Source organism: Eschrichtius robustus, chromosome 8, assembly GCF_028021215.1.
Source record: "Eschrichtius robustus isolate mEscRob2 chromosome 8, mEscRob2.pri, whole genome shotgun sequence".
In the NCBI taxonomy this organism is placed as follows: domain Eukaryota; kingdom Metazoa; phylum Chordata; class Mammalia; order Artiodactyla; family Eschrichtiidae; genus Eschrichtius; species Eschrichtius robustus.
Genome location: NC_090831.1, coordinates 10492029 through 10507636, shown reverse-complemented (window position 1 = coordinate 10507636; position 15608 = coordinate 10492029). Strand labels below are relative to the sequence as shown.

General features: G+C 42.1%; 1 protein-coding gene across 2 annotated transcripts in view; it reads left to right on the top strand.

Annotated features, from left to right (window-relative positions):
* The first annotated feature begins 7106 nt into the window (after positions 1–7106).
* The window catches only part of STK17A (serine/threonine kinase 17a), a 37701-nt gene continuing 29199 nt past the window's right edge, over positions 7107–15608 (top strand). For both annotated transcript variants that reach the window (XM_068549880.1, XM_068549879.1), the window contains exon 1: positions 7107–7416. In XM_068549880.1, the coding sequence (XP_068405981.1) occupies positions 7217–7416 (200 nt within the window). In that variant the 5' untranslated portion in view covers positions 7107–7216. The remainder of the gene's footprint in view (positions 7417–15608) is intronic.

The following is a 15608-nucleotide window of genomic DNA, read 5'->3' as shown; positions in this document are numbered from 1 at the left end:
TTTTTTTTTTTTTAGATTCCATATATATGTGTTAGCATACAGTATTTGTTTTTGACTTTCTGACTTACTTCACTCTGTATGACAGACTCTAGGTCCATCCACCTCACTACAAATAGTTCAACTTCATTTCTTTTTATGGCCCCATTGGTTAATTTATAATTTCTTTGACTTCTAGCAAATTTAAACATTTGATATGAGTTTATTATATTTGTCCCTTTAAAAATTACTTTTTATTTTCTTTGTCCTCTTTCTAATATAGTGTTGCCATACTGCTTATTGGTTCATATGTTCTTTATATATTTAGGGTATAATTTTTGTATATAATGCTTTTTACAAATGTTTTCCCAGTTTGTCTGCCTTTTTATTTTGTATATAACTTTTTTTTTTTTTTTTTAATTTATTTTTGGCTGCGTTGGGTCCTCCTTGCTGTGTGCGGGCTTTCTCTAGTTGCGGCGAGCGGGGGCTACTCTTTGTTGCGGTGCGTGGGCGTCTCATTGCGGTGGCTTCTCTTGTTGCGGAGCACAGGCTCTAGGCATGTGGGCTTCAGTAGCTGTGGCTCGCGGGCTCTAGAGTGCAGGCTCAGTAGTTGTGGCACACAGGCTTCGTTGTTCCGCGGCATGTGGGATCTTCCCGGACCAGGGCTTGAACCCGTGTCCCCTGCATTGGCAGGCAGATTCTTAACCACTGAGCCACCAGGGAAGGCCTAACTTTTTAAATATATACAAGAATTTTGAATTTTTAGGTAGTCAATAGTTTAGAAATTATTTCTCCTTTAGAAATCAGCTGTCATATACTATTTATTTCCAGATTTTAGTCTTTTTATATTTAATTGATTTATTTTACATTTAATTTAATTAATGAGTTAGAAGATTTGGGACCTATTTTAGTTTCATACATATAATAACTCTATTTTAAAACTATGTTTTCTATTATGTTGAGCTGTCTTATTTCATAATAAATTTTAGTGTCTATTAGGACAATTCTCTCCTTACCAACTTTCTTTTCCAAAATTTTCCTAGCTACTCACATTTGAACATTCTTCATGATAAACTTTGGGATAATTTTAATAAATTCCAAAAGAAATCATTTTGGGGTTTATTAGAATTTTGTTAAATATATTGATCGATTTACAAAGAATTACAGAATCTCATCTCTTCCTCAGAGAACATGCTATGTATCTCTGTTTGTCTTCTTTTATGTCTCCTAGAATAATTACGTTCTATATAGTTATAAAGTGAAATGTAGGCTTTGTGCATTTTTTGTGAGGGTTGTTTCTGCAGGCTTTATTTTTCCTTCTATTGCAAATAGAATAATTTCCCCATTAGCTTTCATTCCTTGTATTGTTTCTATGTAGGAAAGCTGGCATTTATTTTCATTATATTTAATCACTTTTGTCTAATTTTTAATTTTAATATTTTTCAGTCGATTCTTTGGGGGTAATGTAGAAATGTACTCAAACTGTCTACATTTAATAATGTCTTTTCCTTCCTGACCATTTTAACTCTTCCTTTCCAACAAGAACCACTCAGGTTCTCTGGCAACACTGGGTAGGGGTTGTGAGAGCAGGTGTCATCATTATGCCCCGACTTCGATGATTATGCTCCTGCAAGTTTTGAGGGATATGTCTTATTAAGTTTAGGCTATTCCTTTTTATTTGAGGTTGCTAAATTTTAAAAAATTAATCATGAATGGGTATTGAATATTATAAACTGTTTTTCCCAGTATTTATTAAGTTGATAGAATTCCTTTTCTCCGCTAATCTGAGCATGTAGTGAAACATCCTGAACATTCCTGGGATAAAATCTACTCTGTCATGATGTATCTTTGAGTACATTGTTTGAATTAATTAGCTTTGTTTAATATTTCTGAGCCCACATTTTTCCATTGGTTTGAAAATTTCTATAAAACAGAAGTTTTTAAAAATTGAGGTGTAATTTAAATTCACTGATCGCAATGAGTTCTGAAAATGCATATATCCATGTAAGCCATAGCCCTGAAAAAATAGCATATTTCATCACCCCAGAGAGTCCCCTTTTGCTCCTTTTCAGTCAATCTCCTCCACCCTAAAATCAACCCCTCTTCTGATTTCTATCACCATAAATGAGCTGAATTGATTAATTTCCAAGCATTTGTGATTTTATAGAGATTTCGGTTGTAGTTGTATATCAAACTGATGGGTAACATTTGGTTTCCTGCTTAATTCCACTACAATCACAGAACATAGCACTCTATAGAACTTCAGTCCTTCAAAATTGTTGAAATGTGCTTTACCAGCCAGTACATGATCAATAAATGTTCTCTTTGCACCAAAAAGATGTGTATTCTGCAGTGTTGTATTTACATCAGTTACATCAAGCTTGTTCATTGTGTTGCTCAAAACTGCTAAAAATGTTTCCTTTTTTTTTTCTTTTTTCTTTTGTACGCTTGTTCTATCAGTTACATAGAGGAGCGCGTTAAAAATCCCTGGTTACAACTGTGGATCTATTTCTCCTTTTAGTTCTGTCATGTTGCTTTGTATATTTCAATGCTATATTTTTAAGACTGCAAATTTAGAATTTTTATAACTTACTTAAGATTGATCCTTTTATCATTGAGAAATGTTCCTCTTTACCTCTAGTAATGCTTCTTGCCTTAAAAATCTGCTTCGTCTGATATTTGTATAACTGCACCAGTTTTCTATTAGGTACTATTTACATGGCATAAGTCTTTCTATCCTTTTCATTTCAACCTTTCTGTAACTTGCGATTTAAGGTGTCTTATTGAAGCACACACAGCTATTATTTTTTAATCCTGTCTAGAACCTTTGTATTTTAATTGGGGGTATATCAAATTCCATTTAAATTTAAAGTAACTGCTGTTAAAAAAACAAACAACTTCAGTTTGCTTAAACATATCATCTTACTATTTGTTTTCTATTTGTCTATTCTTACTTTATGATCCTTTTACTTTCCTTTCTTCTTTTGGATTAAATATTTTTATCATCCCATTCCCCCCCCCCCCCTTAACTTGTTATTCATTCTTTTTCTATTATTATAGTTGTTACTCTAGAGCCTGGTACTTTTATCAATTCCCACTCAATGCTAGGACTTTAGCACACTTTAATTCCATTTACTCCCTCTCTCCTTTTGTGTTATTATTGTGTATATTTTAATTCTATATATATTTAAACTCCCCTTTTTTTTTTTTTTGGCTGCGTTGGGTCTTTGTTGCTGCGCGCGGGCTTTCTATAGTTGCGGCAAGTGGGGGCTACTCTTCGTTGCAGTGCGTGGGCTTCTCACTGCAGTGGCCTCTTTTGTTGCGGAGCACAGGCTCTAGGCACACAGGCTTCAGTAGTTGTAGCGCGTGGGCTCAGCAGTTGCAGCTGGTGGGCTCCAGAGTGCAGGCTCAGTAGCTGTGGCGCGTGGGCTTCGTTGCTCCACGGCATGTGGGATGTTCCCGGACCAGGGCTCGAACCTGTGTCCCCTGCATTAGCAGGCGGATTCTCAACCACTGGGCCAGCAGGGAAGCCCAAGACATTATTTTTATTGTTCTATACAGTTCCTATTTTATTTATATCTAGCCACGGCTTAATCCCTTCGTTCTTCTGCATCCCTTCAGACATCTCCACAATTTTATCTGGGGTTATTTTCTATCTACCTAAAAAACTCCTTTTAGAATTTCCTTTAATGTAGGTCAGCTGATGATCTTAATGTTTGTCATTAAAATGCCTGTATTTTACTTTCAATTTTGAAGAACATTTTTTACTGGGTAGTATATAATCTAGATCGGCAGCTAATTTCTTTTAGCATTTTGAAGCTATCTGAAGGTCTTTAGGCTTCCAGTTTGTCTTTGAGAATAAGCTCTTGATCTTACTGTTGCTCTGTTGCAGGTAATATATCTGCTTCCTGTGCCTATTTTTTTTCAAGATGTTTCTCTTTGTCTTTAATTCTCAGTAGTCTACTGTGATCTGCCTAGGTATGGTTTTCTTTGCTTGAAATCCTGCTGATATTCACAATGTTTCTTGATTCTGTGAGTTGTTGTCTTTCATTAGTTTTGAAAAATTCCTGGCCACTATTCTTTAAACTATTGCTTCTTTTTTTTCTCTCCCCTCTCCTTCTGATGCTTCAATTACATGTGTGTTAGAACATTTTAACACATACCTTACGTGCTTTACAGTAAGTCCCCTACACATGAACCTTCAAGTTGCAAACTTTCAAAGATGCAAACATGCGTTCACATGTCCAATCACGTAAGTTAGTTCACCTGTCTGGCATACATTGTCATGTGCGTGCATCCTCTACAAGTGGTTGTGCTTTTGTGTACTTTACTGTACAGTACTGTATAGAGTACAGTAGTACAGTATCTTTATTTCAAGCCCAGGATGTCCAGGAGCAAGTGTAAAAGCAACAGTGCTGTAGCTGGTACTGCTGAGATTCACAACTCAGGAAATGGCAAGGGGATTTTCTTTATTTGAGGAGGCACTGTTAGTTTTTGAGGCACAGGACCCAAATGTAGAAGGGTACACGAAGGTTGCAGCAGCCATTCAGAAAAAAATCCAGTGCTACCATGTCATCTGTGATGAGAAAAAAAGAGCTACTACCCAGACATCACTGGATTGTTTTTTCAAGAAGATAGATACAATTGAATCCAGCGAGGAACCTGAACCTATGCCATCAACATCAGGCATGAGTGAAATTGCAGCTTGCCCTCCATCTCCTATTGCTGACAATCCTTCAGCTCTACCATCTCCACCTCCTCTCCCTCCTCCAGTCAGTAACTCTTCTTGCCTGTTCACTTGATGCCAGCCCCTGTACGCCAGCTGTTGTACTGTACTACTGTACTTTTCAAGGTACTGTACTGTAAGATTAAAAATGTTTTCTTTATGTTTCGTTTTTTTATGTATTATTTGTGTGAAAAGCATTATAAACCTATTACAGTACAGTACTATATAGCCGATTGTGTTAGTTGTGTACCTAGGCTAACTTTGTTGGACTTAGGAACAAACTGGACTTACGAACCCACTCTCGGAACTGAACGCGTTCAAATGTAGGAGACTTACTATATTCTCTTTTCTGAACATTATGTCCTCTTATCTTGTGTTTCATTTTGCATAATTTTTGACCTATTAAGTTCACTAATCAGGTTCACTAATTTTTTCTTAAGTTGTTATTAAACCCATCCCCATTCAGTCATAGTTTTAGTTTGTGGGGGTTTTCCCCCCCAATTCTACAAAGTCCATTTTATTCTTCTTTGGAGTTCTCAGTTCTATGCTGAAATTCTCTATCTTGTCATTTAATTTCTTGAAGATATTAAACAGAATTATTCAAAAAGCTGTCTTTAAGATTCAGTATCTGGATCTCCTGCTTGCTTATTTCTGTTTTCTGTCTTTTCCTCTTAGTTTTTAAGATAATTCTTTTTGTGTGCCCCTTTTAAAATTTTTAAATGTGCCAGACATCGTGTATGAAATACTGTACAGATAATGTGTGGCTCTGGTTGATGGTGTTTTTCTCTAGAGGGGATTTACTATTGCGTTTTGAAGCTGTTCTTCAGTCCTTAGCAGGGCTGGTCTATTTCCTTTTTACCGACGCTCCTAGGATGTAGCATTCTGGGGTGCCAACTGCAAGTCTAGCGTGTTTACTAGCTCTTTCTCCTTAGTAGATCCTAAACTCCAATTTTTCATCTCCCCAGCCTGGTGAGATGCCTAAAGTCCTACTTATTTTCTCACCCTTTCAGTCATTGCTTTGGAATTATCAAATGCCTCATGGGAAAGTGGTGTCATTCTGGGCTGCCCTTCTTTCCAGGATCTTAGTCATCCAAGTTCTTGCTGCTTTTGAAACTCTCTGATGTTTCAAGTAGAGGACTGTTTTAAATTTTTTTCTAATGGTTCTCAGTGAGAGTATTGATCACAAGTGGACTAGCTCATCATCGCAAAACTCTAAGCAGAGCAGTGACATGAGCTGATTTCGATTTTTAAAAGATCACTCTGGTTGCCTTGAAAATAAACTGTGTGGGATGGGGGAGGAAGAAGGATGGAAGCAGGTAACAAGAGATAATGCTAATTGTGCTAATGTGGAAGTGAAGAGAAGTGATCAGATTCTGGATATATTTTGAAGGTAAAGCCAAGAGGATTTACTTATAAATTGGATGAGGGGTGTGAGAGAAAGAGAGGAGTCAGTGCTGACGCCAAGGTTTTTGCCCTGAACCACCAGAAGGATAGAGCTACATTTACCGAGGTGGGGAAACTGGGCAGGAGTGAAGGATGATCAGGACCTGACTTTTGCTCGTTACATTTGAGATCCTAATTTGGCGTCTAACTGGTGATGCCAAGTGTATACTTGAATATATGAGTCCGAAGTTCAGAGAATGGTTGGAAGCTGAAGATAAAAATTTTGTAGTCATGAGCATACGTATGTAATTAAAGCCACAAGACCGGATGAGAGCACCTTGAAAGTTAAATATAGAGAAGACTGCAGACAGTATAATAGTGCCTGTTTCATAGGGCTGGTGTGAGAGCTTAAAAATATTTATCCACCTCTTGCCTCCACGTCCTCCTCTCAACGTGGGAAGCAACCAGCTGCCCCGGGCAGCTTCCGCGTGCTGTACAGCAGCCCTGATCTGAGTCTCATCACCCCTCCTGACCCGCCCAAGGGAAGGGATCGTGCAGCTCTGGCTGGCAGCTCCTACGCCTTTCATTAACGGAGGGCTCAGGTTTGCAACTCTCAGATGCTCAGCAGGTGCGTAACTGGCTGACGCAGCGGGTCCTCCAGCCAGAAGGGTGGTGCTGTTGGTCGCCTGCAGACTGCCCGGGCCCACCCCGAGGCCGCCCGCCAGGCTGCACCTTCTCCCCCTCGGCTGCAGAGGGCGCGCGTGAGGCACGCGGCGCTCCGGCCCCGCGGAAGCTCAGCGGGGGCCGAGGGGAGGGGAGGGGCGGGGGCCGAGGGGAGGGGAGGGGAGGGGCGGGGGCCGAGGGGAGGGGAGGGGAGGGGCGGGGGCCGAGGGGAGGGGAGGGGCGGGGGCCGAGGGGAGGGGAGGGGCGGGGGCCGAGGGGAGGGGAGGGGCGGGGCCGAGCGCGGGGCGGGACCGGACGGCTAGGAGGCCGCCGGCGGCACTCTGTGCGCGGCGCGGGGCAGAGCGGTTGGTCTCCTCAGACGTTCTCGAAGCAGCTGGAGGCGGGGCCGTGACCCGCTGGCAGCTCGGAGCGAGCCGGGCGGCCGGAACGAAAGAGCGTCCGAGCGCCATGATTCCTCTGGAGAGGCCGGGCAGCGGCGGCTCTTCCCCGGCCGCCGCCCCCGGCTCGGGTCGCGTCGGCGGGGGTCTGAGCACACCACGCCGGCTGCCGCCCCCGCCCCGCGGGCTGCTGACGGAGATCCGCACCGCGGTGTGCACCGAGCCCTTCCAGGACGCCTACAGCCTGAGCCTGGGCCGGGAGCTGGGCAGGTGAGGCGGGCGAGGGCCGGGCGGGCGGGGAGCAGATAAGTGCGGGAGGCCGGCGGGGGCAGATAGCGCGCCGGAACCGGGCACAGAGCTGGGTGCGGGCGGCGATTAGGGCGGCAGGGCCCCCCGGCCACCCTTGCGCGCGCCGCGTCCCCCGAGCCGGCGCGCTCCGCCGGCGTGTGCTGTATACCCTGGGTAGCGGCCGTGAGAAAGTCTCCCGCGCGGGTCCCCGAGAACCTTGACCCCTTCCTCTGCTCCGGGCCTTTCGGCCTCTGTGGTCCTTGGCTCGGTAACTTAACGCGACGGCGTGGGAACCACGCTGCGAACCTTTACCCGCGGCGGCGAGTCTGAAGCCAGAGCAGAGGTGTGAAGGCAGCTCTGGTTTTGCCCCTGGAACTTGTGGGTTCCTGCTTCTCCCTCTGCGGCTGTGACAGAGCAGAGAGCAGAACGCCGAGCGTGACAGCTTCCTTTGCACCAGCGCTGGGCGAACTTCTGTCAGCCGCCTCCTGCTGACTTCAGTTGCGGTTTCTTGGGTTTGTGCTGCTCTCGTTCTGAAATGAGGTCCCTGCGCCTTTTAAGTTCAGATCGGTTTCACTTGTAGGCTTTGGGCCCTCGTCTGACTTTCTCAGCTGAAAACCGGCCCTTGCCTTCTCTTCCCCTCCCCACTCTTGCTTTGTAGGGGTCGGGAGGGCTTAGAACTCGGTCTCTTTTTAAAATTGCACAAGGTGAAGGCTGTTTGGATCCTTTACATCTTGTACGTTGAAGAGGGGTCCAAGAGTGTGATAGGGGTTTGGGGAGCGACTCCCTTTTTCTTTGAGAATAGTTTGGAGAAGTTGTCAAAAGCACAGGCTTTGGGGTCAGACCCGAGCTCAGATCCCCACCTTGCTTGCTCTGTGTGCCTTTGGACGGTGACTTAGACTCCCCAGCCTCTCGTTTGCCACCCATAAAATCCTCATAGTGACAGTGTCTCCGTCGGGGGTGTCGTGAAGATGCAGTGGCTGTAAAGCACAAGCCACTGGGCCTGGCACATAGCACATGGTTGCAAAACCGCGCCGCGTTGTAATGGGGAAAGGGCCCGACAGTTGTAACAGCCTTCACCTGGGGCTCTTGGAAAAAGTCCTTGTAACAGTGATTACAATATTAAAAACAAGCTGCCTTATAAATATTAAGGTAACGTTTAGAAATAGTTTTTTTGGCAAGGAAACCTACCTTAAAAGTGTCTTATTTATTCCAAATGTTACAAGGAGAAACATCTTTCTGGGAGAAGATTTACTTCACTGTGCTAGGCACTAATTAACTGGATCTGTGCACGCTTTATGACAAAGGAAGAGGTAGACAGCTACTGACTCATGTAGGTATTCTAATTGGTCAAAATTCCAGACATTCTGAAGTAACCCTGATTTCTTGAAGACGGAAAACTAGGACTCTCCGTTGTTTGGTTGTCTGGCTTCATTCCACAAAACGAGAACATATTACAAAACTGAAATGTCTTCAGGTGGCAAGCGCTGTCTTGTAGGCTTTGCAGTAAATGATTTAATCTGAAAAAAAATTGATTTGCGCCCTACCAGCTGTGTGACAATTCCTCCGGGAATGTTTCAACTTTCATTTTACTCTATTATAAAATTAGCTCGCCTATAAAGTGTGTTTGTTTGAAGGTTATGACGTCTTCTACATATCTCTTCTTATATAAATTTCTTTACGTAAGTAATAATTCCTGAAGCAGCAGAACAATGCAGTTAGATACTTGATATAAGAGCCTAAAACTGAAAAAGAGAACGAATGTATTTGTTTCTTTTTGGTTCTCTTTTCATCACGGAGAAGTGTAATGCAGTAGTCAAGAACATGGACTTTGGAGTCAGACCGTGATTGAGTCTTGGCTCTTTACTTACTAGTTATGTGTACTTGAGTAAGTTACCTAACCATTGATAGCCTCATAGAGTTGTTGAGAGGACTAAATAAATTAAACACATCTGTAGCATAAAGGCTGTACTTAGCTTCCGGGGCGCACTCAAAAAATGCAATTCATTGTGTAGCTCAGTGAATGGTATTTTACATGTAACCAAAAGGCAAAAACAGGAAAACGTGCACGACCTCAAAATACTTCTTGTCTGTTGCAAAAGTAATAAAACCTCATTCCAAAAAACAAGAGAACTGTTCAGAAGTCTCAGGAAGTAAAAGCTCTGTTTTGTGTTAGAAGCTCTCTTTGTTTAGGGTTTATAAGTTTTGCCTGCGTGTTGTAGTTTTGACATAATGAAGTGTGTTTATGTGTATTCCTTTCTGTAGTAAGATAGAAAAGTTGCATCTTTTTCCAACTGTTAACTCTGGTTGCATTTCTGATACAACGAATCGATCTCATGCTGATACAGAACTTAATTACTCACGTTGTATTTTAACGATGTGGTATGAAAAACAAAGATCTATTCATTTTGTTCTATGGCCTTTCATTTAGTTGAAAATGTTGAAGAGGTGTGAAGAGCTAACTGTCCAAACACAGAAACTGAGTTCTTTTGGGAGTTCCCATTATTTTATCTTACAGAAATATAAAGCTTTCAGTGAAATGGTTGTTTGGAGAAAACATTTTAAATGGTCGATATTGATTCCATAGTAATGAAAGTATGTAATGTTGATTATTTTAAGAAATGTCACATTTCTTTCATGTCTCCAGCAGAGTCCATGGCAACCTAAATGTGGGTAAATATAGGATGTAAAATTTGCTTTTATTGCTGGAAGCTTGACTTATTATTCCTGAGGCTTGTGCTCTACAGTTTTACAGGTGCTTTCACTTGCATGATCTCATTTACTTCTCATCACAAGCAGGTTTGGGGAGTCCCGTCTTTCAGATGAGAAAATCAAGACACAGATTGAGTCTTGTGAGAATCACCTGAGCTGGGACTCTTTGAAATCACTTCCATTATACCACAGATGTTTCTCAAAGAACAATCCGTAGTCTATCTTGTGGCTAAAGCAATTTCCCATCGTTTTTATGAGAGGACAGGTTAATGAGTTCCAAATTGGAACAAGCCCTGCCCAGCTTCGGTGTCATATGCTTCCCTCCCTGGTTGTGTCACCCACCTGGGTTCTTGGACTCTTTAATCAATATTAATGGATAAGAGGCCAGAGGAGCGTTCCAGGCAAGGCTTTACTGGGACTCCGTGCTGCAGCACGAGGGAATGAAAACAAGAAGCAAGTGCCCTTGCTCGCTCCCCAAGGTGGGGGAGGGGGGGGAAGCTGGTCCCTTAAATGGGGTGAGGGTGGGAGCCGATGGCTGGGTCGGGCTGGAGGGGTGGCTTCGGTGGTCTGCCCACCCCCTTGCTGGTGCTGTGTGCAGGGATCACGTGCAGCCCCCCACTTTTGCTCGCAGCTTCTCAGAAGTGGCAGTTGGTCTGTGGCCTTCTTGTATCTTATTGTTCATAACTGACCGCACCTGCGCATGCGTGCAGTTATTCTTAGGCCCCTAGAGTTTCTTTGTATTCTGTTGCTCGAGGAGATGTTTGTCCAGGTGCAAGCGCTCAGGTGAAGGGTCCCAGGTCCCAGCCTGTCTCAGCTGGGCGTTATGGTAGACAGGGACGTCCTATCTCATTATCCTCAGAGCTGTTGGGAGTAACAGGAACAAGGAAGGATTTTTATCAGAGAATTAGAGGGTGTTCGAGCCGAAGGGGGATGCACAGGTGGATGTGTTTCGGGAGGTGGGTGTGCTTTACCTAGATTCCTGTCTGTAGGTAATGGCTTCAGGTTTAGTACCTTACAGCTACTTAAGCATATGTCATAAATTGTAAGCTGTAGTTTCTTTAGAAATAAAGACCCTTGTTAAATAATACTATCCATGTAGAAATTGCACCTTGTTTGAGCAAAACTGTTATTTAAGATTTCTTGGCAGTTTATCATTAGTTTGAAAAATATTTCCAGTTTTGGATAATCCAATATTTTTGGATGGGTAAAAACAGTTGGCTATGTTTGTGATTCAGCATCAGACATTACTTAGGAAATATGGCTCCTGCTCTAAGGCAGATGCTTCATTAAGTCAACTGCTTTAATTTTGAAAAGTTAGGGCTTACAGTGTTAAAAGTAAAATCTTAATTTAAAATACATAAACCTTCAACTATAGTCCAATATAAAATAAAAATTAAATTTAAAAAATACATAAACTGAAGGATTTAATGAATTTCAGCCTCTTTACAAAACTACAATAACAAAATTTTATAAAATCTGATTATTGAACCAAGTGCATTAGAAAGTTAAGTAGCTACAGTCATTGATTCACTTGTTCAGGAAGGGAAGAAGGAACCCGACTTATAGAGGGAATTTATGCATCAAGTAGAGAGTTCAAATTAGATCACCTCCAAAACTCCTATGTTCTATATGATTATTTTTTTTACAAATTATCGTAGATCTGAAATTAATGCCCCAAACAATAAAAATAGCTGCTGTGTACTGATTACTGATCATTTGCTGGATGCTACACACTTTGGAGATGTCATTTTGTTTAGTGTTCACTACCCTGCAAGGTTAGTGCCATCAACCTCGTTTTACAGGTGAGCAATCTGAGACTCAGAAAGCTTGAGCAAAGTGCCCAAGATTACAGTTCAGACAGAATTTAAAACTGAGTCTGGCTTTTAAAGCCTTACCTGCTCTTGTCACTTATGTCGATGTCTGATCTGATGGACTCACTGATTTTTACACTTAGGGTCAGTAGATAGTTTGAGTTTGTTTTTTGTTGTTTTCCTTTCAGAGGTAAGGAAGACAGATCTTTTCTAGGTCTTTCTTGAACGGAACTTCTTTGCACTTAAGGCATTACCCCAGTGCTATTAAGCAAATACTGTACTTGCATATTGAGCACGTAAGGCTCTTTGGTAGGCTCTGGAAATTATTCCCAAATCTAACAAATCAGTCACTACACCCTTTATCAGCAAGCTGACATGCCACATGGGAAAATCTTATGGGGAAAATAACATTTGAGCTGGGCCTGAAAGAATGGGTGGAATTTTACTACTAGTAGTGACGAAAGATACTCCAGCCATTGGCAAGAAAACAAATAAGCACAGTGCAGAAAAATTCAATGACGAAGAGAAGGGCAAGTAGTCCATTGTGGCTAAAACATTAAACCTTATGAGGTTAAGTTGCCATAGAACTTTTCTTTTAACAGAATAGCATGAACAGTGTATGTACTCAGGGTGTTATCTGATGTCATATTTGAGCACCTGCCATGTGCGGGGCTCTACACATGGAGATGCAAAGATGAGTAAGAGGCCAGGTCCCTGGAACTCATCCTCCAGCCAAGGAGACAGTCTTAGGGCAACAAATTCTAATATGTCAGACCAACTTTAATAGAATACAGGGAGAAACAAAGCACTTTACTGTAATCTATTATAGAATCAAACCTGGAACCTCGGAGCTCACTTTTATTTTGCTTCTTCTATATACCACTCAAATTAGCATCTACAGTTTTTTATCTTTGCCTGAACCTTGTATATTTTATTACCTGTTCACCTTTGTGTGGCAACCCAACACTGGAACTTATATTTGGAATCCATCTAGTAAATAAAGTTCTCTTTACAGAGAAAAGCACCTCAAACTTCTCCCATCCAAAACCTAACACGCTCCCCCTCCCTCTGCCCCCTGCAAATCCGTTATCATTCTTCTCATCTTTCTCGCAGTGGATGGTACCACATCACCCAGTACCCAGGTTAAAAATCTCCAAGTCATCTTCCACTTCCACCTTTCCCTTCTGCCCTCATCTCTGCCTGCAACTCAGCGTGTTAGGAAGTGCTGATGGATCTTGACCTTGAATGTCTTGTAAATGCATTCTCTCTTCCCAGCCTCCACTGCTGGTACTTTCGTTCAGACCCCTTACCTTGAATTATTTTCTTGGCTTCCCTAGTTTCTAGTTAACACTTCACAATACACTCTCAGACCTACCTTTTAAAACATTTACCTTACTTAAAAAATTCTCGTAGGTGCCCATTTTTACCCTGAGAAATAAAGCGCAAACTCCTTAGCGTGTCGTACCTACCTACAGACCCTCACTGTGCCTTCCCAGGCTGTACCAGTTGGGCACTGGTAAAGCCCAATCCTTGTTCTGAGGAAGTTTAGACTGGTGGGTCTGACTCAAAATGTCACTTCCTGTTGTTATCATTGTTTATCCTTCCTCTCTTACCACCCTGGAATGGGTTATCATTGAGTTCTGAAATGTATTCATTTCTGATATTCCCCCCCCCCCAAAAAAAATGAGTAATGAAAATCTGAGTTCTCAGTTTAGTGTGTAATAGTGAACTATAGATGTTTGTGAAATGAGTGAAGAGCTCCGAAAACTGTAACAACGATGTGATCCAGGAAGAATTTCGGGTAAGTCAGCAAAGGAAGTAGATGTGCAGCAGACATCTTGTGCCCGTTGAACCTCATCAGTCTCAAGTCTCTGCATGTAACTGTGGCCCCTAGTGTCAGAGAAACGTCATTTATTTCATGCTTTGGAGAACGCTCAGTAACTTAGAGTTGAGGTACAATCACAGTGTTTACCATGAAGTTGTGGTAAAGCATGCATACTAGAGCCCCTGTGGGTGTGGAATTTAGGGACACTGTGACGGTGTTAATTCTTAGTGTGTTCACTAGGACCCCGCACCTTGAAGGCCGAGTCTCACAGTTCTGTGTACCGCGTGGCTCCACAGAAAGAACGGTTCCCAGAAACCTCGTTTCATCTTCTGACTCTCTGAGCAGTTTTAAGGGTTCCCCTCCCAGTCATTCAGAGATGAAGGCAGTGCGCGTTTCCTCAAACCCTTGTGATCTGCTGCCTTGCTGTCAGTTTCAGTGGTGTGCAGTATCAGAATGGTAGAAGAGTTTTCTTCAGCGTGGAGTAGTGCACGGGTTGGCAACCTACTGCTGGCTGCCTGTTTTTGTAAAGCTCGCCAGCTATATAGAATGATTTTTACATTTTTAAATGATTGAAAAAAGTCAAAAGAAAAGTCATATGTAATGACATGGAAACTATGTGAAATTCACATTTTGTGTTGGTAAAGTGTGTTTTTTTTTAAACCCAGCCACCCCCATTCATTTACCTGTTGTCTCCAGCTGCTTTCACTCTACAACAGCAGACTTGAACAGTAGTGATCAGACCGTCTGGTCAGCAAAACCAAAAATATTTGCTATCTGGCCCTTTACAGAAAAGTTTGCCCACTCCCGGTATAGTGTATGATATGGGGGAAAGAAAAGGGTAGACCTACAGCCATGAGGAATGCTTCCTCGAAAACAAAGGTGGTGTCAAGAGTAGTGATTGGAGTGGGAGGAGAGCCGTGGGACCTACTGTGGTGACCCAAAGAAATGGGTGCCTGGCCACAGACATCAGATAAGTTTAGGTCTCTCCCCTGTGTTTGCCTCTGGCCCCTGAATTAAGCAATGGTTCTTCTGTAGCAAGGGTTCCCAGAGTTTACAGGTTAGTGATGTGTGGGATCCATTTCTCTGTTGAGTCTCTGGTCTTTGGAAATATACCTTCAGGCCAGATAGGTAAGTAGTATTTTACTACTACACAGTACTGTTGCCTTGAATGTTAGGTATGGTAGCAATAGATATCTGTGTGTTTCATGTGAGAGTACTTTGAGGGTAGTTCAACCCAGCCATTTCTAATTTAATAGCAAGACGCTTGTTGTCAATTATGTTGGTCAGTTTTTTACAAAATAGGCTTTCTCTTTTTTCTCTTCTTTTGAAACTTCAGAAATATAGGTATAAAAAAATCAAACTATTGATGATTTTTTTCTCTTCCTTAAAGGAATCCAAAGATCATTAGGAACCTTTTAAAACTCAGTGGAGATGTTATTAGCCTAATGATTTTGTGGCGTAAAATAAAAAGAGGTGTTAGTCTGTGATGAATAGTTTATTGTTTAATCTCTCTAGTAATCTGGAAAAGCCTTTCGCATTTCTGTTGAACACAGAGAACTTTGTTCTGAATTAGGGTGCTATTAGGTAGATTGCCACCTAATTGAACATCTGTAGGGCTGTGCCTAAGGATTTTTTCATGTAACATTTTTATTGCTGATGGTATAACAGAAATACAGAGGGCATGAAAATCATGGTTAACAGTAGCTAAGAAGGAAGAATTATTCCTCAAAATTACGTCAGTAGTCTAGAATGCCGGGCCCAAACCTAGAAAGTAGAATTTAACAGAGCAAATTAAAGCCTTGCATTGAAATTTTTTAAATATATTTTTA